Raw genomic sequence first — 24,548 nt, 5'->3', positions numbered from 1 at the left:
TGTAAAACATTTTAAAAATCGGACATGTTGGCTGGATTCACAAGATCTGTGTCTTTCATTAGCTGTATTGGACTTTAATGTGTGAAAGTTAAATATTTAAAAAAATATTTTTTTTGAATTTCGCGGCTCTGCCTTTTCAGTGGGGGTGGGGGGGTGTGCCGCTAGCGGCACCCCGGGGCTAGACAGGGTTTTAATGCTGCTGGACCACTGATTATTTTAAGGTTTATAGTCTTCAAGTAAGGATTAGGGTTAGTGTTAGTGGATAGTTGGTTAAAATGCTGTTGAGAGTTAATTGAACATCTACAAACCAAACATCGATTTTGGATTTTCCAAATAAAGTGTTACCGATTTATCACTTCAGCACCTCTAATGTGGTAGTTTATGGTGCTTTCCTAAAAATAACCTTTAGAATAACATCCCATTTATTGGGACTAAGCTTTCACTTTATCAGCTGGTAATGTATCTCTGCTTAGGATAATGAATTGTTAACACAAGGCTGGTAAATATGTCCTTATCCTTCTTTCCGACCTTTATATAACACACAGAATGAATTACCAACTGTAAGAAGAGCAGAGGACTAGAGGATTGTCTCTGCAGACAGCCTTAGAGGTGGTTGCTGCTACTTTACTGAGAGGAGTTCTGGCGACTCCAAAGTGCTTTTCAAAATGAAATTTGACAATGTCCTCTCAGAAATCAATGGATTTGGTCAATTCCAAATAATGATTGTCCTGATTCAGAGCCTCTCTCGCATGACCCTGCCGTGTCACTTCTTACTGAATAACTTCATAGCTGCTGTGCCCTCTCACCGCTGTGGCATCAGCACTCTGGATGATGAGGGCGTCTTTGGGAATCTGACCCAGAAGCAGAGACTGACTGTCAGTATTCCAGTACAGGAAGATGGGACTCCAAGCTCGTGCAAGATGTTCCCAGAACCCCAGTTCCACCTCCTGTCCAACTCCAATGGCAGTGACCTAGCTACAGTCCCCTGTCAGAATGGATGGGTATATGACAACAGCACCTTCAAATCCACTCTGGCTACAGAGGTAAGTCTCTTCCTTTTCCAGCTATTTTGCTTTCTAGATGGAAAGCATTGAACATGTTGATCACTTTGTAACTGTTCTGTTGTACCCATGACATCAGGGTTATTGTTATGATCTCTTTTAAGTGGGACCTTGTATGCGATAGAAAAGGGATGAACAAAGCGACAGCCACCATTTTCTTCATTGGAGTAATGTGTGGGGCTCCTTTATTCGGTTTCCTCAGTGACAGGTATGTATGCACTATACAGAAAGAACCCTTACTACTTCACACAAACTTGCGTATACACACCAAGGTTATTATAGTAAACGAAAAATGAAAATAAAAATGAAAAATGAAAAAACAATTTAGTAAACTGAAAAAAAATGTAAAACGAAAAAAAAACATTTGAAAAACTAAACTATACTGAAACTATTATCTATGATGCAGAAAATAACTAAAATTGTCACGACTCCGATCGAGGCAGGCTCTCCTTCCCGCTCGGGTGGCGCTCGGCGGTCGTCGTCACCGGCCTATTAGCTGCCACTGATCCTTTTCTCCCCCTCCTTATGTGTTTATTGATTACACCTGTTTTCATTTGTTGGTAATTAGTTGGGCTTATCAGTCAGCCGGCCCGCCCGGTTCTTTGTGCGGGATTATTAGTTGTTAAGCGTGGTGTCTGTTTTGTACTACGTGTCTATGTGGTTACTGGACTGCTTTCATTCCCCCCGTGTCTGGGGTAGTTTTTGTGAGCACCCAGTGTATTAGATGCGTGCCTTTAGTTTCTCAGTGTTCATTAAAAGGGAACATTTGTTATTGCACCCTCTGCTTCTTGCGTTTGACTTCGCACTCCGACACCCAGTCCTTACAAAAATAAACTAAAAAAACATCATGAATGATGTTTAGTTTTAGTTGTTTTATTCTAAACTTTGGGCAAAAATCAAATGTTGACGTTTCAAATAGGCCTAGCTTGTACTAGCTATCAATAGCTAACAAGGAAGAAATCCGAGGGCGTGCAAGGAGCATGACTGGGCCAAGCTAGAACAGCTTGTGAAGTTGCTTGAGCCGTTCTCAATCCACATTAACCAACTCCAAACTGACAGCCAGTGCAGTGTCTTCTTAACCTTGAGGCATACTTGCAGTCAACTACGGTTTCAAAACAGTTGGCACAGGTCCTCCTGAAGTCATTGCGTGAGCGCTTCGCATGCATACTGAATCCTCTGGCACTTCGATCCAACCACTGCAGCAGCTTGTCTGATGGGCCCAAGTGTGTCTGTGGCACTTTGCTCAACAGAGACAGAGACACTGATGAGGGAAGCAGAGTCTTTTTTCCTCCATCAAATCAGAGAGTACAGCTGTGGAGCAGCAGGTCCGCAGGAAGATGCTAGCAAGCATGTCGACCTCAGTGATTCATGTTTAATATTACTTAAACACATGTTTAATATTACATAAAGAATAACATGTCAAATGTGCCATGTCTTCATTCATTATTTGCTTTTTCCTCTGTCTATCTGTCAGATAAAAGTTAATGTACTTGATTCTCCTTACATCTACTACTAAAGTTAGAAAAGCATTGGATTGGTGTAAACATGGGCAAGAAAGTTTCCTTCCACCTTATTTCTTGCACCAGTCTAGGCGCTTATCCTTTTAATCCAAGTCACATTCAGATTGATTTATAATTTAAACCAAACCTTACCAAACCTATGTCCTGGAGTCCTCTAGTGCAGAGGTTTTTATCCCATAGATTTTGTAGTAATGTTTTAGTCTCTCAAATATCACATGAATGCACATTAGACAGGGCAAAATGTATAGAATTGCAAGAAAAACTGCTTTAAAACTGCTACATTTGAACTGCACCCCATGATAAAGTGTAGAATTGCAGCTTTAAACATGTATAAATGTTGTCTCTGCCAACAAGAGGGGAGTGAACAGTTTGTGTCACGAACAGTGCTTGTGCCCATAAAAATAGACATGGCGTGCTCACGCGCGCAGGGTGGGCGCGGGATGTTCCCCAGTGCTGTAAGGGGGGCATGAGTGAAAAAGTTTGGGAACCCCTGGTCTAGTAGCCAAAAGCCTGCATTAGCGCCATTGAAGATTTTGCCATTTTGATTTAGTCAACTGGGTGGGACTTCCAACTTTATTGACTGATCCCTCCTGATGATCCGGTTGGCATGACCTGATGACCCGGTTGGAGTCGTGACAGCCGGATCATCAGAAATAATCAGCCAATGAATTTTACTTCTGAAGAAGAAAATGTAATATTTCAAGATAGAGATGGCCTCAATGGCGCTGCCCATGGTCTCACAGACTCAATCATGACACAGATACAGATAAGTTATGTCTATCCAAGTCTATGGTCCTGGCCCCTCACCTTATATATTACTGCTCCCCAGTGGCAAGAAGTGACTTGCCAAAGAAAACCAGCTATAGGCCTACAACACATAAATGAAAATGTATGCACTCACTACTTACTGTAAGTCGCTCTGGATAAGAGCGTCTGCTAATTGACTAAAATGTAAACGTAAATATTAAATCACAAAACTATAATAACCTTGATGCATACAAACACACAATAACATAGGCACTATACCCACCCGTACACATGGATTTTGTGTTGTAGATATGCGGTAGTAGAGTAAGGGCCTTGGCAGCAGCTAATAGGGATCCATAATAAATACAAATACAAACACATAATTCTAGAACTACTGATGATACATGAAAAAATGTCCCTTCCTGTGGCTGGAAAATAGCTGCATAGTTAAACCATTTGTATTTGTATTTATTAAGGATCCCAATCCTCTAGTCCTCTGCTCTTCTTACAGTTGGTAATTCATTCTGTGTGTTATATAAAAGTCGGAAAGAAGGATAAGGACATATTTACCAGCCTTGTGTTAACAATTCATTATCCTAAGCAGAGATACAGTACCAGCTGATAAAGTGAAATCTTAGTCCCAGTAAATGGGATGTTATTCTAAAGGTTATTTTTAGGAAAGCACCATAAACTACCACATTAGAGGTGCTGAAGTGATAAATCGGTAACGCTTTATTTGGAAAATCCAAAATCGATGTTTGGTTTGTAGATGTTCAATTAACTCTCAACAGCATTTTAACCAACTATCCACTAACACTAACCCTAATCCTTACTTGAAGACTATAAACCTTAAAATAATCAGTGGTCCAGCAGCATTAAGGCAGTTGTATACAATTTCAAATATTACATGACATCACATTTCATAACACTTTTCACAACACATTGTGTTCCCTCAGATCACTAGTCTACTATCACATATCTACAATACAAAATCCATGTGTACATGTGTTTAGTGTGCATGTGTGTGTGTCTTCACAGTCCTCGCTGTTCCATAAGGTGTATTTTTATATATTTTTTTATCTGATTCTACTGCTTGCATTAGTTACATGATGTGGAATAGGGTTCCATATAGCCATGGCTCTATGTAGTACTGTGCTCATCGAATAGTCTGTTCTTGACTTTGGGATAGTCAAGAGATCTTTGGTGGCATGTCTTGTGGGGTATGCATGGGTGTCCGAGCTGTTTGCTAGTATTTTAAACAGACACCTCGGTGCATTCAGCATGTTAACACTTCTTACAAAAACAAGTAGTGGTGAAGTTAATCTCTCCTCCACTTTGAGCCATGAGAGATTTACATGCATATTATTAATGTTAGCTCTCCGTGTACATTTTAAGGGCCAGCCGTGCTGCCCTGTTCTGAGCCAATTGTACTTTTCAGAGGTCCCTATTTGTGGCACCTGACCACACGACTGAACAGTAGTCCCAGGTGCGACAAAACTAGAGCCTGTAGGACCTGCCTTGTTGACAGTGTTGCAAAATGGCAGAGCAGCGCTTCATTATGGACAGACTTCTCCCCATCTTAGCTACTGTTGTATCAACATGTTTTGACCATGACAGTTTACAATCCAGGGTTACTCCATGCATTTTAGTCAACTCAACTTGCTCAATTTCCACATAATTTATTACAAAATGTAGTTGAGGTTTAGGGTTTAGTGAATGATTTGTCCAAAATACAATGCTTTTAGTTTTTATTTTGCTACCCTTCTGAGATGAACTGCAGCTCTTTGTTAAGTGTTGCAGTGATTTCACTCGCTGTAGCAGCTGATGTGTATAGTGTTGAGTCATTCGTATTCATAGACACACTGGCTTTACTCAAGGCCATGTGACATGTCATTAGTAAAGATTGAAAAAAGTAAGTTTCCTAGACAGCTGCCCTGGGTAATTCCTGATTCTAGCTGAATTATCTTGGAGATGATTCCATTAAAGAACACCCTCTGTTTTCTGTTAGACAGGTAACTCTTTATCAACAATATAGCAGGGGTGTAAAGTCATAACGCATACATTTTTCCAGCAGCAGACTATGATCGGTAATGTTAAAGCCGCACTGAAGTCTAACAAAACAGCAAGCAATGCCGTGCTTGTTGAATGTCCTTCCTTATAAGGGTGCTGAAAGTCTGTTGTCAATTTGTTTACAGTAAAATAGCATTGTATCTGGTCAAACACATTTTTACCCAAATGTTTACTAAGGGTTGGTAACAGGCTGATTGGTTGCCTATTTGAGCCGTTATTCTTGGTTAGTGGTATTACTTTTGCTTCCCTCCAGGTCTGAGAGAACACACTGTCTAGTCGGCTTAGAATCAAGATATATAGTTGAAGTCTGAAGTTTTCATACACCTACGCCAAATACATTTAAACTCAGTTTTCACAATTCCTGACATTTAATCCTAGTAAAAATTCCCTGTCTTAGGTCAGTTAGGATCACCACTTTATTTTAAGAATGTGAAATGTCAGAATAATAGTAGAGAGAATGATTTATTTCAGCTTTTATTTATTTCATCACATTCCCAGTGGGTTTGAAGTTTACATACACTCAATTAGTATTTGGTAGCATTACCTTTAAATTGCTTAACCTGTGTCAAATGTTTAGGTACCCTTCCACAAGCTTCCCACAATAAGTTGGGTGAATTTTGGCCCATTCCTCCTGACAGAGCTGAACTTCTGACCGACTGGAATTGTGATACAGCGAATAATAAGTGAAATAATCTGTCTGCAAACAATTGTTGGAAAAACGACTTGTGTCATGCACAAAGTAGATGTCCTAACCAACTTGCCAAAACTGTAGTTTGTTAACAAGAAATTTGTGGAGTGGTTTAAAAATTAGTTTTAACTCCAACCTAAGTGTATGTAAACTATACAGTTGAAGTCTGAAGTTTACATACACTTAGGTTTAAATGTATTTGGCTAAGGTGTATGTAAACTTCCGACTTCAACTGTAATTTTTAACCAGACAAGTCAATAAAGAACAAATTCTTAATTACAATGACTGCCTACCCCAGCCAAACCCTAACCCGGACGACGCTGGGCCAATTGCGTGCCGCCCTATGGGACTCCCAATCACAGCCGGTTGTGATACAGCCTGGAATCAAACCAGGGTCTGTAGTGACGCCTCTAGCACTGAGATGCAGTGCCTTAGACCGCTGTGCCACTCGGGAGCCCTCTGACAAATAGGAGAGGCAATATCTTTCGCTATTATCCTCAGTAATTTTCCATCCGAGTTGTCAGACCCCGGTGGCTTGTCATTTTTGATAGACAACAATAATTGTTTAACCTTTTCTACACTCACTTTACAGAATTCAATGCATGTCTTTCATAACTTGATCAGTTATACTTATAGGTGTAATGTCAGCGTTTGTTGCTGGCATGTCATGCTGAAGTTTTCTAATCTTGCCAATGAAAAATCCTTAAAGGAATTGGCAATATCAGTGAGTTTTGTGATGAATGAGCCATCTGATTCAATGAAGGATGGAGCTGAGTTTGTCTTTTTGCCCAAAATTACAAGTTAGGTGCTCCAAAGCTTTATATCATTCCTCTTTTCCTCTTTTAGTTTCTTCTTCTTTTTATTCAGTTTAGTCACATGCTTTTTCAATTTGCTGTACGTTTTCCAATCGGTTGTGCAGCCAGACTTATTTGCCATCCCTTTTCCCTCATCCCTCTCAACCAAACAATTTTTCAATTCCTCATCAAACCACAGGGATTTAACTGTTTTCACAGTAAAAAAATGTAAACGGGGCATGCTTATTAGTAACTGGAATAAGCAATTTCATAAATATGTCAAGTGCAGTGTCTGGTTCCTCTTTACACACCATAGACCAACAAATCTTTATATCATACAACATAGGAATCATTACAAAACGTCTTGTATGACCTCTTATACACTATATTAGGCCCAGACTTTGGTGTTCAATTGAATCCTTTACAGAAATGAAATACTCTGATAGTGTCTAGTGTTTAATACCATGTTGTTGTTTTTCACTTAGCTGCATTGTGTATAGAAATATGGCAACACTTTACATTATGATATACTGATAATTTGCCTTTATAATGTTTTATTTTTCTCTGAACAGATTCGGCCGGAGGGCAATGCTGATGGTGGCTTACCTAGCAACTATGGTGTTTGCTTTTACCAGTGCCTTCTCCACCTCTTATGTCATGTTTTGTATCATGAGATTTTTCACCGGAGTGACACTATCTGGAATAAGCATAATCTCCATTGTACTCAGTGAGTTAGTCCCTGATTGCACTTTGTATTGTATTGTGTTATACATATTAAAGTGTTATACAGGTAGCCTAGCAATTAAGAGCGTTGTGCCAGTAACTGAAAGGTCACTGGTTAAAATCCCAGAGCCGACTAAGTGAAAAATCTGTCGATGTACCCTTGAGCAAGGCACTTAATCCTAATAGCTCCTGTAAATTTCTTTTGACAAGAGTGTGTGGTCAAATGTATAATGTTATTATAGTCTCCCTCTATAAGAGGTTTTAGACCTCAAGGGAATTGATCTTGGTTAAATTTGGGGTTAAATTAAATACACTGGGATTTCATAAATCATTCATATTAAAATGTTGATGATTGATTTAGTGATATATTGCATGACTGAATTATATTTTCTGTTCCTGCTGTAGCTTCTAGGAATATTCAGCTTGTTCAACATGAACTTTGACTGTAGAGGCACTCTGCAAATTATGTAGAGACAAATCTGAAAGTAAATGCTAAAAAATGGTTGCTTGGCATCAACATCAGTTGCTTTACATTAGATGTAAGTGTTAGCATAAACATCGGTATTTACTTTAACATTCAAATATAATCCATTCCAAACTCTCTTTCTTGGACATTTCTACAGGTGTGGAATGGTTTGACATTCAACACAGGACATTTGCTGGAGTGATAGTAAGCCTGGATTGGACAGGTGGAAACATGCTGCTAGCTAGCATTGCATACTTTGTGAACGACTGGAGATGGCTGACCATAGCAGTTACCTCGCCTCTTGTCTTGGCTGTCATTACCTGGTGGTACACAACCCATTTTACTTTGATGTTATGTGTTATACTTGGTTTGATGAATTCATTGTTAAAACTTGTCCACTGGTAAAACATGTACAGGTAAAACTTGTTTAGATGTTTGTGGATGTACTGGTGAAGTCAGACCTTACTATTTGTGCAATACAAATTCCCTCTCCTGGGCAAATAAGGGTATAAATATCTACTAAAAGGAAAGGTTTATAACAACATAACATTATTATTAGAGACCATCTGGTGGCCTTGCCTGGTGTCAACAGGGATCTATGCCATTGCAGGTGGCTTCCAGAGTCTGCTAGGTGGCTCTTAGCGAATGGAGAAAAAGAAAAAGCCCATTTCTACCTGGAGAAATGTGCCAAGATGAACAACAGATCCAAGTGTATGGCTGAGATCACACCACAGGTACATTTAATGCTCACATATGTGGTATCATGTTATGATAGCCTTAGTCTCAACAGGGCTTCTTTCAATCTCAAGTCCTGCTGAGATTGAGGCTGTCCTAATATCGACACCATACTCAGAAAATGCTGCTCATTTTAGCATGCGTGGCTTCATGACAATGGTGAAACTAATGACTAATAGCCGCAGGTGAAAAACTATTCTGAGCCATCTAGGTAAGCAAATAAGATAAACCTAGAAATGCGTTGTTGGACAATACGTTTTGCATAAAAGCATGCCTTTTTTGGTTGCCAACAGACCCTTACAAATGCAGTAAGAGTTAAAGATGAGGACAAGAAGTACGGTTTTGTGGACCTTGTGAGAACTCCAAATATAAGGAAACTTGCCATTTGCACAGGAATACTATGGTAAGTAGGGGGAAACACTTTTGGATCTCATCAAGGTCTGATGCCATAGAACTAATCTTAAATGCCTTTAAAAGGGAAACTCCACTTAAAAACAATATTTTTGTATTTTTTTCATTAGTCCATGTTGATATAGTCCACATCATTGGCCACATGCAAAACACATCATCACGGTAATGTGGCCAGTGACACTTTGCTTCCTGAAAGTCCAATATCTTGAAAACCTGACTGCTGACATACAAAACATTTTGGGACTGTATCAACACTGGACTAATGAACATTTTTTATTTTTTGAGTAGAGTTTCCCTTTAATGTTTTCTCTCCAACTTGTCTGGCTATCAAATTTAAAGGAGCAACATGTACTATTTTAGCCATCGTTTCCATTTCTTCAAGGTTCTTAACGGACACTGCATATAAATGCCTAAAATGGCTGAGTACTGCTTCTTACCTTATCATAATCCATTTGGCCATCCATTGGGCCATCCACAGGAGGTTGGTGGCACCTTAATTGGGGTGAACGGACTCTTGGTAATGACTGGAGCGGAATTGGTGGAATGGTATCAAATACATCAAACAAATGGGTTCAAGGTGTTTGATATGACAGGCCATTATTATGAGCCGTTCTCCTATCAGCAGCCGCCACTGATTTGGCTCTAGTTGCAGGTGGAAAGGTTACATGTATAACCTTTAGACGTATTTTTGATCGTAAGTTCATTATTTTCTTCAACCTGTAGGTATGGAGTTGCGTTTACATATTACAGCATCAGCTTGAACATCACTGGGTTTGGCATGAATGTCTACTTCACCCAGTTCATATACGCTGCCATCGAGTTGCCTGGAAAGATTGTGGTCTATTATTTCTTGAACAAGTTTGGCCGAAAACCTGGACAGGTTGGGACACTGCTTTTGACTGGAGCCTGTGTCTTCATCAACATATTTGTTCCTCAAGGTATTTGTTGGTTCCTGAAAGATATTGTTAGCAAATAATACGTTTTTACTTTACTTACGTTTTACTTACTTACCTACTTACTTACCTTTGAGTTGCTTGTGGAACGTAGGCCATCGCAGTTTGTTTTCTTTGTGCACTTGCATTTTGAGCCCTGGGGGTATTTTTGAGTTGTTAGCCTTAGATTCAGTCATCCATGTCTTCATATTTTCACTTAGGTTTGTGGGTGTTTCGTAGCATCGTGGGTCTTTTTGGGAAAGGCCTCTCCGAAGCATCCTTCACAATAATGTTCCTTTATACCACTGAGCTCTACCCAACAGTAGTTCGGTGAGTGACCAATAAACTACTATATCACATAGTGTTCACTTAATGTAACCACCTGTAGTCTTGGTGTGTATTCAGTGAGGTGAAATGTCTTTCACAATGTTGCAGATCGAAATGTATCAAATAGAGCTAACATGACTCCTACTTGACAGACAATCAACTCTGTTCTACACAAAACAATGATATCTAAACGTTCTGTAATGTTGTTGCCTCCTTATAACACACATTGTTGAAGTGAAATTTCCAATTTAATTATACTGCCAGATTATCATTATTCTTTGCACAGATCTGTCCTCTTTTGCACTCTAAATTACTTTTTTGCTTGGTCCCTCAGGCAGAACGGCATTGGCTACACCTCATTTGTGGGTCGGCTAGGCGTGTCCATCGCTCCCCTCATCGCCCTATTGGACGATGTGTGGGAGCTCCTACCTGCTGTGATATATGCCTTGGTGGCTGTTGGTACCGGACTAGTGGCTTTGCTTCTCCCAGAAACACTCAACGTTCGCCTGCCAGAGTTCCTCGAGGACATAGACAGACCAAGGTAGAGCAGGAATTGTATTTGGTAACACTGTATCTAAAGCATCTAGGTACTGTATATGATTGATTGATTAATTATTTAATTTCAGATTCAGACGCCATTTAGTGCCCAGCCCATATGGGCTTATAAGATACAAACAAGTGCTTGTGAAGAAAAGGGGAAACAAATTGTAACGGTCGTCTTGTGGTGAATGAGCGGACCAAGGCGCAGCGGGTGATGAAATACATGATGATTTATTTAAACAAAGACGAAACTCGAATGAACACTTGAAATGATTACCAAAATAACAAAACGACGTAGACAGACCTGAACATGGAACTTACATAATAACACGAAGAACTCACGAACAGGAACAGACTACCTACACGAACGACAACGAAACAGTCCCGTGTGGTGCGACATACACAGACACGGAAGACAATCACCCACAAACAAACAGTGTGAACAACCTACCTTAATATGGTTCTCAATTAGAGGAAACGTAAAACACCTGTCCCTGATTGAGAACCATATCAGGCTAATAGACAATGAACCTAAACATAGAAACACATAACATAGAATGCCCACCCCAACTCACGCCCTGACCATACTAAACAAATACAAAAACAAGGAAAACAGGTCAGGAACGTGACACAAATAAAGTTTACAAAAATAATGCAGTTATATAATGCATTGTAAGACTTGCCATGGGCCTGATTATAAGAAATTATAAAGGCTCATACATGCTTATAACAAGTTGTAAACATTATACCTATGCCAATGCTTTAACCAAATCTTTATAAAGGCTCACACATGCTTATAACAAGTTATAAAGCATTAAAAACTGGGTGGTTCGAGCCCCGAATGCTGATTGGCTGAAAAGCTGTGGGATATCAGACCGTCTACCACGGGTATAACAAAAATGTATTTTTACTGCTCTAATTACGTTGGTAACCAGTTTATAATAGCAATAAGGCGGGGGTTTGTAGTATATTGCCAATATACCACAGCTAAGCGCTATATCCATAAGAACAGCCCTTTGACCATGGTAGATTGGCAATATACCACACCCCCGTGGGGCCTTATTGCATAACTATAAACCAGTTAGTTTGAGTCCTGGATGTTGATTGGCTGAAACAGCATTTCAGCTATGTGTATATCAGAAAATATTCCAACGGTATGATGCAGAAATACTGTTCTATTTACGTTGGTAACCAGTTCATAATAGCAATAAGGCACCTCGGGGGTTTGTGATATATGGCCAATATACCACGGCTAAGGGCTGTATCCAGGTACTCCACTTCGCGTTGTGCATAAGAACAGCCCTTTGCCATGGTGTTACTGGCCAATATACAACACCCCTCAAACCTTTTTGCTTAATTATACCCATGCCAATGCATAAACTGAATTTGAATAAACGCTCATACATGCTTATAACAAGTTATAATGCATTATACAGTGGGGCAAAAAAGTATTTAGTCAGCCACCAATTGTGCAAGTTCTCCCACTTAAAAAGATGAGAGAGGCCTGTAATTTTCATCATAGGTACACTTCAACTATGACAGACAAAATGAGAATTTTTTTCCCCCAGAAAATCACATTGTAGGATTTTTAATGAATTTATTTGCAAATTATGGTGGAAAATAAGTATTTGGTCACCTACAAACAAGCACGATTTCTGGCTCTCACAGACCTGTAACTTCTTCTTTAAGAGGCTCCTCTGTCCTCCACTCATTACCTGTATTAATGGCACCTGTTTGAACTTGTTATCAGTATAAAAGACACCTGTCCACAACCTCAAACAGTCACACTCCAAACTCCACTATGGCCAAGACCAAAGAGCTGTCAAAGGACACCAGAAACAAAATTGTAGACCTGCACCAGGCTGGGAAGACTGAATCTGCAATAGGTAAGCAGTTTGGTTTGAAGAAAGCAACTGTGGGAGCAATTATTAGCAAATGGAAGACATACAAGACCACTGATAATCTCCCTCGATCTGGGGCTTCACGCAAGATCTCACTCCGTGGGGTCAAAATGATCACAAGAACGGTGAGCAAAAATCCCAGAACCACACAGGGGGACCTAGTGAATGACCTGCAGAGAGCTGGGACCAAAGTAACAAAGCCTACCATCAGTAACACACTACGCCGCCAGGGACTCAAATCCAGCAGTGCCAGGCGTGTCCCCCTGCTTAAGCCAGTACATGTCCAGGCCTGTCTGAAGTTTGCTAGAGAGCATTTGGATGATCCAGAAGAAGATTGGGAGAATGTCATATGGTCAGATGAAATCAAAATAGAACTTTTTGGTAAAAACTCAACTCGTCGTGTTTGGAGGACAAAGAATGCTGAGTTGCATCCAAAGAACACCATACCTACTGTGAAGCATGGGGGTGGAAACATCATGCTTTGGGGCTGTTTTTCTGCAAAGGAACCAGGACGACTCATCCGTGTAAAGGAAAGAATGAATGGGGCCATGTATCGTGAGATTTTGAGTGAAAACCTTCCATCAGCAAGGGCATTGAAGATGAAACGTGGCTGGGTCTTTCAGCATGACAATGATGCCAAACACACCGCCCGGACAACGAAGGAGTGGCTTCGTAAGAAGCATTTCAAGGTCCTGGAGTGGCCTAGCCAGTCTCCAGATCTCAACCCCATAGAAAATCTTTGGAGGGAGTTGAAAGTCCGTGTTGCCCAGCAACAGCCCCAAAACATCACTGATCTAGAGGAGATCTGCATGGAGGAATGGGCCAAAACACCAGCAACAGTGTGTGAAAACCTTGTGAAGACTTACAGAAAACGTTTGACCTCTGTCATTGCCAACAAAGGGTATATAACAAAGTATTGATAAACTTTTGTTATTGACCAAATACTTATTTTCCACCATAATTTGCAAACAAATTCATTAAAAATCCTACAATGTAATTTTCTGGATTTTTTTTTCTCATTTTGTCTGTCATAGTTGAAGTGTACCTATGATGAAAATTACAGGCCTCTCTCATCTTTTTAAGTGGGAGAACTTGCACAATTGGTGGCTGACTAAATACTTTTTTGCCCCACTGTACCTATGCCGAGGCTTAAACCGATTCTTTACAAAGGCTCATAACAAGTCATACATCATTATACGTATACCCTTAAAGTAAAGGTTACCCATTATTTAATCAGTATTCAGAATTGAACGAATGGCCATGTAACATCTAATTGCACCTTTCATGCTTTGCAGAGCGGAACTGGATGGAGAGAGTGGCAATCCACTGAAGCAAGCTGATGAAAACAGGAATGGAAATGGAACAGTTGAGGTTACATGAATCCACGCCGAGATCTTATTAGGTTATAAAAGGATTAGATATGTAGATATATGTGAATCCATGTCACTCAGAGATACAGCAGTTTTCAAGCAAGCACATGGGGGGACCAGGATGAATACGTATGAACTTTCAAATTTGTAAGTCGCTCTGGATAAGAGCGTCTGCTAAATGACTTAAATGTAAATGTAAAATGATAGATAGACACAGAGCAGAATATCTACCTAGAAGAAATATAATGGATGGACCAAAAAATAGATGTACTAGGGTCCTACTACCATAACCAAAACAACTAAAAACAACCAAATACAATCCAATATAAATCCCCTTATGTAACACACATGATAAAAGTTACTGTTAACCTCTGAAATATCAATTAATACTAGTACTTACCTGGTTAGTACTTACATATTACTTACCTGTTTATTACTTAGTGAAAGATAATTGTAAGATGAATTGTAGCCCATTTTTCTTACATGGTCATTATTGAATCTACTGTTTTGTTCTTCATAAATACTGGTGTTTGTGTGTCTTACTATGTGGCTTGGCAATAAACCTGTGTTCTATACATACGTTTCCTGTACTGAGTTATCCTAACTGTTTAGAACTGGGTACCTTAACTCCTGTCACGAGTTGTAACTTGTATTTAGGATAATTCCGACTGTGTATGGTTTTTATTTCCATGCAGTTAAATACCTTTACTGTGGTGGCACGTTCAATAGAACAAAACATTTAAATAATGGTGACGTGTTTCAGCATAGCCAGCAGCATACCACCCTGCATACCACTACTGGCTTGCTTCTGAAGCTAAGCAGGGTTGGTCCTGGTCAGGCCCTGGATGGGAGACCAGATGCTGCTGGAAGTGGTGTTGGAGGGCCAGTAGGAGGCACTCTTTCCTCTGGTCTAAAAAATATCCCAATGCCCCAGGGCAGTGATTGGGGACACTGCCCTGTGTAGGGTGCCGTCTTTCGGATGGGACGTTAAACGGGTGTCCTGACTCTCTGAGGTCATTAAAGATCCCATGGCACTTATCGTAAGAGTAGGGGTGTTAACCCCGGTGTCCTGGCTAAATTCCCAATCTGGCCCTCAAACCATCATGGTCACCTAATAATCCCCAGTTTACAATTGGCTCATTCATCCCCTGTAACTATTCCCCAGGTCGTTGCTGCAAATGAGAATGTGTTCTCAGTCAACTTACCTGGTAAAATAACGGTAAAATAAATAAATAAATAAAAATATCTAGCCTTTGTCTCATTTCCCTTTTGTCTAAAAACTTGGGTGGGAACAAGCCTGAGTCCCAGTCTGTTGGTGCCATCATGTTGTTGTACTTGTCACTCATTGCCATGGTATGTTTGGTACGTTTGGCTTAACAATGAGCAATGAAGTTTGAAGAGCACAGACATCCTGTTTCATTCTCTTTTTGAACTGTTCACATATTATTGAATTCCTGAAACTTTGAAATGGTGAAAAATTATTTAACTACTAATTAACTACTTGCTGTAAATGCATCACCAATTAATGTATATGAAGCGTTTCTTTACAAGCAGAAGTGGTTTATTTATTTATTTTTGCACAGTTAAAGATTAATCTATTTCGCAAAGTTTAACTAACAATGAGACAGTTGGACCAACAGACAGACAACCTTTAGACTTGGTAAAAGATTATGATATATTTTCTTGGATCCAAAGTACAAATGTGAATGAGTGTGATTGCTGTGCTTTCAGTATTACAAGAAGTCTGTCTGGACCAAGTGGAAAATGAAGTTTGAACACCTACTCTCGGATATCAATGGATTTGGACGGTTCCAGATTATGATCTTTATCATCAGCTTCATTGCTCGATTCACCCTGCCTTGTCACTTTATGCTGGGTAACTTCATAGCTGCTGTGCCCTCTCACCGCTGTGACATCAGCACTCTGGATGATGAGGGTGTCTTTGGGAATCTGACCCAGGAGCAGAGACTGACTGTCAGTATTCCAGTACAGGAAGATGGGACTCCAAGCTCCTGCAAGATGTTCCCAGAACCCCAGTTCCACCTCCTGTCCAACTCCAATGACAGTGACCTAGCTACAGTCCCCTGTCAGAATGGATGGGTATATGACAACAGCACCTTCAAATCCACTCTGGCTACAGAGGTAAGCTTTTCTGTCTCTTTGTCACTATACTATACAAGTCGAAAGGTAATGATGTAGGCAATGAATATGTCATTGAATGAAAGGCCAGGTTGTACTCGTTGAATGTCATTCTTCGACCACTACACATGGTTGCATAGAAATTAAGTATTATTTGTCAGTACAAATCTCAATGAATGCATCCTTGAATATTGTTGCAGTGCTAGCTACTCAATTAAATAATTTCACAAAAGGGAAATAGAGAGGCTGTTCTCATTTATACGGTACCTTGAATGAGTTGTCTGTTTATTCTTATTTCTACCTCTTACATCAGTGGGACTTGGTGTGTGACCAGAAAGGGCAAAATAAGGCGATGGCCACCATCTTCTTCATGGGAGTGATGTTCGGAGCAATGACCTTTGGTAGTCTAAGTGACAGGTAAGTTAACAATAATTTATAAATGTATAAATTATTCACCTTAAAAAAAAAATTGTGTACAGACGCACGTAACATAACTGGTATGGTAGTGTCTGTCAACAGAATGTGCGGATGCAACGACTAATATCGCAACGACTTCTAGTATATTTTCTAACATGTCGTTCCCCAGATCTTAATCGAGCATCTGATGCAATTATTTGAAATTTTTGTTCTGGATTTCCAAGATGACCTAAAACCATGAAGTAGAGATGCTGCAGCACCCTCTGAAAAATGGGAATATTTATTTATTATTTGTAAAAAAATAAATAATTGGCCTTTACAACTCTTCTGTCTTCAGCTGCAGGAAACTTTTATTTTACAAAAGTAGTGCACTGGGCCTTTACTACGCCTGTATTCAGGGCTGGTCCTGGCAATTCTGTCGCCCTAGGTGAGACAAACATACTGTATTGCCCCCTGCAAAACTAGAATACTCAGAGTAAGCAAAATGATGTTGAAAAGATGTCTAAAATCTGTATTTTCCAGACGTTGAAGTTAGGTTCAATTTAGGTTCTGAATGAAAGGTGAAAAGACAATATGTTTCAAATCCGAACCAAACATAGGCGTCTATAGTTGAGCAAAATCAAGGCTGGTCTAGACTGGACCAAAAACCAACGTCTGTGGGTGTGGAAATCAAGACCGGTCTAGACTGCACCAAAAAAAAGATTGCTGGTCCAGACAGGACCAAAAAAAGACTGCCAAAAGACATTGGCGTCGGTCTGTGTTTACTGGGGTTATCCTACAGTGTCTGCCTGCAATGTAATTTTATAAATGCTCATCCATGTCTTAGTCCCACTGTTTCTAAAACAAGCTTTTCCATTGGCTTTATTGGTCCTGATTCCTGTGACTAATCAATATTACATTTCCACACTAATCAATTTGGCTGTTTAAGCTATGAATATCAGCTACCCAACTTTATCAGGAGTTATCCTGAGCCTATTTGCAATGTGTTTACACAGCGGGAAATGCATAAGTATTTTATTTTTCGCTATGGATACAAACTTGAAACCAATGATCATGACAATTTAGCCCAAGGGGTGAAACTTCTGGACAGCAGTTTTGAGTAGCCTGATTATCCATTCCATATTGTCCATTTTACTTTGGCCTCTCCTGTCTTTAGTATATGTGGTTTGTTAACATGTCAGCACATTTTATTATATGTTTAGGTGCCATTTAGGTTAGGCTATTTGATCAGAGAAACCTGCATGATGTAAAAGGTGTCTGTCCCATTACTTATACATTTTATCTCCAGCCTGTAAGCTACAGAAAAAGCCACATATTCTTTCTACCATATCCTATATCTGCTAAATGATTTATGTTAGATTATTTTGACGGAATGTTGGTGGAGCGTGGCAGCGATGCGTCTCTCCAACAGCACCCTGGAGAGGCACGCTGGGAATGGACAAGCAAAATATTTTACGCCCATGCCCTTGACAAAGTGAGCACTACTTATTACAGGCATCTGTAATATATATGCCACTGTTGAGAGAAATTGTCATTTTTGGGGTGCAGAATTATGTGAGGTTTTATGTGTTGTTGGAGGTGTGCCCTGGTCAGTTTAGCTCACTAAAATGCCACCCTCTTCAATCTGCCGGCATAGACGTTAGCAGACCGATATGGGAAAGGGAAAGGGGGATACCTAGTCAGTTGTACAACTGAATGCCTTCAACTGAAATGTGTCTTCCGCATTTAGCCCTCTGCAGCTCGGGAGACATCTTTTTCTCTCACAAAAGTATTGTATTGGGCCTTTACTACTCCTGTATTATCAGACCAATACAGCCGTATGCAAAAAGAATTGCAGCACCCCACACTCAAACATCTTCTCTCGGCTATGTCTCCATTAGCGACTGCTGAACCAGCAGCTACTCTTCCTGGGGTCCACACGAAACATAAAACATGACATATTACAGAACATTAATAGACAGGAACAGCTCAAGGACTGAACTATACACATTTAAAATAATAACAATAGAACCTAGAAAGGTCCTACTAACACAACACTGAGAGAAACAGAGAGACCCATTACTCTATGCCTACATCCTAATACATTCATATATTACATTTTAATTTTCATATAGTACATTTACATTCAGTAACATCTATCAGTTACACGCATACATACATCAGTACACATATGCCTATGAGTTATTTAGGTAAAATAGGGGGATCGGAAATGAAGACAATTACATTGAGGGAAGCTACAATCTATCTGCAATATTAAAGCTGATCTACCCCCTAAAAAAAGAAAAATAAGGGCAGAGACTTTGTGCTGTGAGCTTTTTATTTATTTATTAAAGTACATTTTGGTGTTTGCTTGAGTAATTTGAGATGGAAGGGAGTTCCTTGAATTCATTCTGGATTTGGGGCTGTGTAGAGACCTCTGGTGGCATGTCTGGTGGGGTAAGTTTGTCTGTCAGAGCTTTTTCAACACATGAATATTTCTCACATTAACATTTATCTTTCCTCTACTTTGATCCAAGGGAGACTGACAATTTGACATTGATATAAAAACAGCTACATTTGGTCTTTAATATTTTTAAATCGATCAAATTAAGGGGACATTTGTATTTGTATTCGCTTTACATAAGCTTATCTTATTATATTTCTAATTGAAAGAGGGGAGTTGCCTCACACTACAGAGACAGGAAATAGGCCCCTGCCCTATGGGCCATTCTAGCTCGGAGAAAGCTACATAATGTAATTAGATATTTTTCTGTTCACTTTATCTTCACATGTTGTCTTTTTTCTCTAGGTTTGGTAGGAAGATCATGCTCCTGGTGTCCTATATCTCTGGCATGCTGTTTGGTGTTGCCAGTGCTTTCTCCACCTCCTTCATCATGTTTGCTGTGCTCAGGTTCTTCACTGGGTTCGGCATCACTGGCATCGTCATCGTCTCATCAGTACTCAGTGATTATACACACACACATGCACACAACCAAGTACACACGCACGCATGCACGCACGTGCACACACACACACACACACACACACACACACACACACACACACACACACACACACACACACACACACACACACACACACACACACACACACACACACACACACACACACACACACACACACACACACACACCACTAGATGAATACAGACAACCCACGTGGTGTCCCAGAGACTATCCTTGACTCATCTGGTGTTGCTTTGTGTCGTCCTCAGGCGTGGAGTGGGTGGACATTGAGCACAGAAAATTAGTGGGAGTGATTGACAGCCTGTCCTGGACGTTTGGTAACACCATGATTCCAGCCATAGCCTATTGTGTGAACGACTGGAGACAGCTGACTATAGTGGTCACCTCACCTCTCGCCCTGGCCATACTCACATGGAGGTCAGAGGGAGGGAGGGAGGGACTAACCAACAAATTAATGGACAGTTAACAGTTAACAGTTGCTGTGTTATTGTGAATAACATCTTTACCTCCTCCAATAGGTGGATTCCTGAGTCAGCCAGGTGGCTCATAGCCAATGGGAAGTTTGAGAAAGCAAACTTTTATTTGCAACAATGTGCCCAGATGAACCAGAAGCAGGAGTTTGCATCCAAACTTACACCAGAGGTAAGCAATTACCAGGATAGCATAAGTTTAAGCAATATGGTTATTTAAATTCCTTCACTCTTCCTTATAGCCTGGTTCCCGATCTGTTTGTGTACAAATCTAATCAAATTGTATTTGCCACATGAGCTGAGTGCACCAGGTGTAGATTATACAGTGAAATGCTTACTTAACGGAAATTACCAAATAAAAAGGAAATAGTAACACAAAATAGTAACACAATAAAAGAATAACAAGGCTACAGTATATACAAAGATACCGAGTCAATGTGCTTGGGGTACGAGGTAGTTGAGGTAACATTTACATGTAGGTAGGGGTAAAAATGACTAGGCAATCAAGATAGATAATAAACAGAGTAGCAGCAGCATGTGAAGAGTATAAAAGAGTGTGAAAGTGTATGTGTGTGTGGAGTCAATATGGATATGTTTATGTGTTTTGTGTGTGTGAGCGTATGTAGTGTGTGTGTGTGTGTTGGAGTGTCCGTGTATGAGTGGGTAGAGTCCAGTGATTGTGCATAGAGCCAGTGCAAGTGTCAGTGGGCCCTGTGTTGAGGGTCAGCGTGGTGGATGTGTTGTTGCCTACCCTCACCACCAGGGGACAGCCCGTCAGGAAGTCGAGGATCCAGTTGCAGAGGGAGGTGGTAAGTCCCAGGGTCCTTAGCTTAGTGATGAGCTTTGAGGGCACTATGGTGTTGAAGGCTGAGCTGTAGTCAATGAACAGAATTCTAACGTAGGTGTTCCTTTTGTCCAGGTGGGAAAGGGCAGTGTGTAGTGCAATAGAGATTGTGTCATATGTGGATCTGTTTGGGCGTTATGCTAATTGGAGTGGGTCCAGGGTGTCTGGGATGATTGTGTTGATGTGAGCCATGACCAGCCTTTTAAAGCATTTCATGGCTACAGATGTGAGTGCTATGGAGCGATAGTCATTTAGACAGGTTACTTTGGCCTTCTTGTGCACAGGGACTGTCTTGCTAACTCCTATGGTCAGAGTTGGCAAGACAACACAAATAGATCTAGGACCTGTTTACTTTCCCTCTTAAAGCCTGGGTGGGATTTTTTCCATATTGCTTATATATATCCAATCTTTTATATCTACGGGAGCGTCGAGGAGACAAAGTCTAGTGGTTGATTTGGGATTCAGTAACTGATCCGCCTCTGTTCTTCTCGCCACCAGACTCTGTCCAGTATCATTGTGACAGAGAGAAAAGACAGAACCTACTCCTACCTGGACTTGGTCAGGACCCCAAAGATGAGGAGACTGGCTCTACTCACAGGCATAGTATGGTGAATATCCCCGGTCTCATGATATCTGATACAAGTTGCTTTAGTAAACGCATGTTCATCATGTCTGGCTACACACAATAATGTAGGAATGTATTGATGCTATCAAGTTGGGTAAGATTTCATTTGACTGTTTTGATCTAATATCCACATAAGAGAATATCCTGAAATGTAAATTCAACTTTAAATTAGACTTTTAGCTCACCTCAAACTGTGTCAAAACACATTACATAGCTCTACACTGCTTAACAACACCAACAATGCCAACCTGATTTCTCATCCCAAAGGTATGGTGTGGCTTCAACATATTATGGCATTAGCTTCAACATCACTGGATTTGGGCTCAACATATATCTAACCCAGTTTGTGTATGGTGCCATAGAGCTCCCAGCCAAACTATCAGTGTACTACCTTCTGGATAAGGTGGGCAGGAGAAACACAGAAGTAGGATCTCTGCTAGGAGCTGGAATCTGTCTTGCTGTTAATATTTTCATACCCAGAGGTGAGTGCTTTTTTTGTGGGGGATCAGGGAGGCGGGCAATTCAAGTCCAGGAGACATCTTATAATGTATTGGAGGTGTCAACAAATACTGCCCTTCCTCTAGTGCAGCACTGACATACTACCTGATTCAACTATAGTTTTCTAAATTGAAGACCATGCTTAGATGAATCAGGTGTGTTAGAGCTGGGTTACAACAGACCCTGGCAGTATCACGTCTCTACACGAGTTATCACATCTCTACACGAGTTATCACATCTCTAAAGAAGTTATTACAACTCTACACAAGTTACCACATCTCTAAAGGAGTTATCACATCTCTACACAAGTTATCACATCTCTAAAGGAGTTATTACAACTCTACAAAAGTTATCATCGAGTTCTGCTGGGGTGTGTTCCAGTCTTTTTCAGTTATTTATGAACTCATCCTAAATATTTAAATATGGTGGGAAACTTTGACTTAAAGGAAAAAGGTCATGTCGTTCCTCTCCTCCACTTCAGACATGTCTGTTTTAAGGACGGTGGTGGCGGTGCTGGGGAAGGGTTGCTCGGCAGCATCCTTCACAACTGTCGTGTTATACAGTTCTGAGCTGTTCCCTACTGTGGTCAGGTAAATCACACCTATGTCTCAGATTTAAAGTGTGACTAAAGACAAGTCAAAATGTGTGTTCTGTATATTTCTCTCTCTGTCTCTCAGGCAGAACGGCATGGGCTACAACTCGTCCATGGGTCGCCTGGGAGTGTCTCTGGCCCCTCTCATCCTGCTGCTTGACGAGGTGTGGAGGGACCTTCCGCAGGTCCTCCTCTGCTCCATAGCCCTGCTGGCTAGCCTGGTGGCCAGGATGCTGCCTGAGACACGTGACCGCTGTCTACCAGAGACCATTCAGGACATTGAGGACGGGCAGACAGGGTATGATATAGCCTCTGTGATATAGACACTTAGGTTGGAATTCAATCCAAAGTGCGTTAAAGAGCAGCGCACTAGACAGATCACAATGCATCTATTAAAGGCTAAATATGCAGAAATCGCTCCACCATTGCCTAGTTGCTATAATTCTAAAATGCTAGCCTAAACCTAGCAAACCACAATTTCTCAAGCGAGCATTTTGCCAGGGTACAATCTGTAAATTCTTTGCAAATATGGTTATCGATGATTATGAATATCATAGTGTTTTATCAATGACTATGTGTTTATTCTTTTTATGTACAATTCTAGGAAAAGTTTGGCTGGATCCCAAGTTGTGGAAACAACAGAAATCCCTCTAAAATCAAAGGCCAACGATGAGGGGGAAAATTGATACTAAGATATTCTTTCTGTAAATATTTTTTATATGCTGCACCAACAACATTTTTTTCAAACACCGTTTCAAGTAACCTCATTGTATAGTAAGTGGTGTGTTTGTTCCACATCAAAACAACATTCAAACCTAGCACTGATTTAATAAAACAAGACACAAGAGAAGCATAATTCATTTTATTCCTCCTATACAAATTCAAATTTTCCACTCAATTGCAATACTGCATTATCTAATTTAGTAAAGACTCCTTTCTGTTTCATATGAATGAGGAACAAAATATTATTTTTGATAATGTATCATAACTCTTTATGCATTCATCCTCACCATAACCATTGGCAAATATATACAATCAATCTTTAATATTGGATATGAAACTGTTGTTAAATACGTATTTTATAAATCTGTGCTTAGCAGGTTGCAAAAGTGATTTAAATATTCTGAAACATTATTATGTTATACAAACAATATGTAAAAATACACTAAAAAATACCTCATGTTTATCAGCAAGCGTGTGGTCGGTTCCATTGCAATACCTGTCAATTCAGTCAGTGAATCATTTCAGTCACTCAATTCAGTAATTTCAGACACTCAATTCAGTCACTGAAATGACCCTAATCAAACAGAAACCCCATTCATCTCACTTTTAGTGTGTGGTTAAGACTGGCTGGGTATTTCAGTTTGCTCCATGTCTTCCTTCTCATAGATGTAACAGCCCACCTTGCCGATGTTCACTCCTTTTGGTCCATACAGGATGCCGTAGCAAGGGACGTGGCAATAAGGTATCCCTTCATGCTGTAACAAGGGAAACATTTTTTTTCTTCAATTAATTAAAAAAAAACGTATTTAGTACATAATGTTTCTGCAACGGTATCTTACGGCAAAAAGGAGCTTCTGGATATAAGGACAGCGATCACTCTCCTCGAATTAGACAAAACGTGCAATCATTGGACAATAAATTAGACAAGGTATGATCACGAATATCCTACCAACGGAACATTAAAAACTGTAATATCCTATGTTTCCCGG

The 24,548-nt window shown here is 40.2% G+C and overlaps 3 protein-coding genes across 4 annotated transcripts in view; 2 read left to right on the top strand and 1 right to left on the bottom strand.

Moving 5' to 3' along the window:
* Positions 1-641: 641 nt before the first annotated feature.
* On the top strand, positions 642-14,860 carry LOC129859188 (solute carrier family 22 member 7-like). Its single transcript, XM_055928639.1, has 10 exons — positions 642-1,043; positions 1,166-1,269; positions 7,453-7,607; positions 8,227-8,395; positions 8,680-8,803; positions 9,098-9,207; positions 9,939-10,153; positions 10,369-10,477; positions 10,809-11,015; positions 14,211-14,860. Exons 1-10 carry the CDS (start codon positions 666-668, stop codon positions 14,293-14,295), a joined length of 1,656 nt encoding a protein of 551 aa, XP_055784614.1. The 5' UTR covers positions 642-665; the 3' UTR covers positions 14,296-14,860.
* Positions 14,861-15,957: 1,097 nt separating this feature from the next.
* On the top strand, positions 15,958-23,709 carry LOC129859137 (solute carrier family 22 member 7-like). Of its 2 annotated transcripts, XM_055928531.1 has the most exons (10): positions 15,958-16,427; positions 16,738-16,841; positions 19,630-19,784; positions 20,056-20,224; positions 20,326-20,449; positions 21,620-21,729; positions 22,014-22,228; positions 22,726-22,834; positions 22,922-23,134; positions 23,441-23,709. In XM_055928531.1, exons 1-10 carry the CDS (start codon positions 16,050-16,052, stop codon positions 23,520-23,522), a joined length of 1,659 nt encoding a protein of 552 aa, XP_055784506.1. In that variant the 5' UTR covers positions 15,958-16,049; the 3' UTR covers positions 23,523-23,709. The 2 variants fall into 2 exon arrangements, with proteins under 2 accessions (XP_055784506.1, XP_055784515.1); XM_055928540.1 differs by lacking the exons at positions 22,726-22,834; positions 23,441-23,709 and having other exon boundaries at positions 22,922-23,126.
* The window catches only part of LOC129859165 (cysteine-rich protein 2-like), a 24,317-nt gene continuing 23,452 nt past the window's right edge, over positions 23,684-24,548 (bottom strand). The window contains exon 7 of the mRNA XM_055928594.1: positions 23,684-24,314. Coding sequence (XP_055784569.1) covers positions 24,177-24,314 — 138 coding nt within the window. The 3' untranslated portion in view covers positions 23,684-24,176. The remainder of the gene's footprint in view (positions 24,315-24,548) is intronic.

Source organism: Salvelinus fontinalis, chromosome 1 (assembly GCF_029448725.1).
Source record: "Salvelinus fontinalis isolate EN_2023a chromosome 1, ASM2944872v1, whole genome shotgun sequence".
NCBI classification, from domain to species: Eukaryota; Metazoa; Chordata; class Actinopteri; order Salmoniformes; family Salmonidae; genus Salvelinus; species Salvelinus fontinalis.
This window is presented reverse-complemented; position numbering and strand designations above follow the sequence as displayed.

What these genes read in the sequence shown, in the direction of transcription:
- LOC129859137 (XM_055928531.1), top strand. Translation starts at nt 16,050, where the DNA reads ATGAAGTTTGAACACCTACTCTCGGATATCAATGGATTTGGACGGTTC. An exon ending in CATCGTCTCATCAGTACTCA is followed by an intron (nt 19,785 to 20,055) that starts GTGATTATACAC and finishes TGTCGTCCTCAG; the next exon opens with GCGTGGAGTGGGTGGACATT. An exon ending in CTACTCACAGGCATAGTATG is followed by an intron (nt 21,730 to 22,013) that starts GTGAATATCCCC and finishes CTCATCCCAAAG; the next exon opens with GTATGGTGTGGCTTCAACAT.
- LOC129859188 (XM_055928639.1), top strand. Translation starts at nt 666, where the DNA reads ATGAAATTTGACAATGTCCTCTCAGAAATCAATGGATTTGGTCAATTC. An exon ending in TGGCTGAGATCACACCACAG is followed by an intron (nt 8,804 to 9,097) that starts GTACATTTAATG and finishes GGTTGCCAACAG; the next exon opens with ACCCTTACAAATGCAGTAAG. An exon ending in GAGGACATAGACAGACCAAG is followed by an intron (nt 11,016 to 14,210) that starts GTAGAGCAGGAA and finishes CATGCTTTGCAG; the next exon opens with AGCGGAACTGGATGGAGAGA.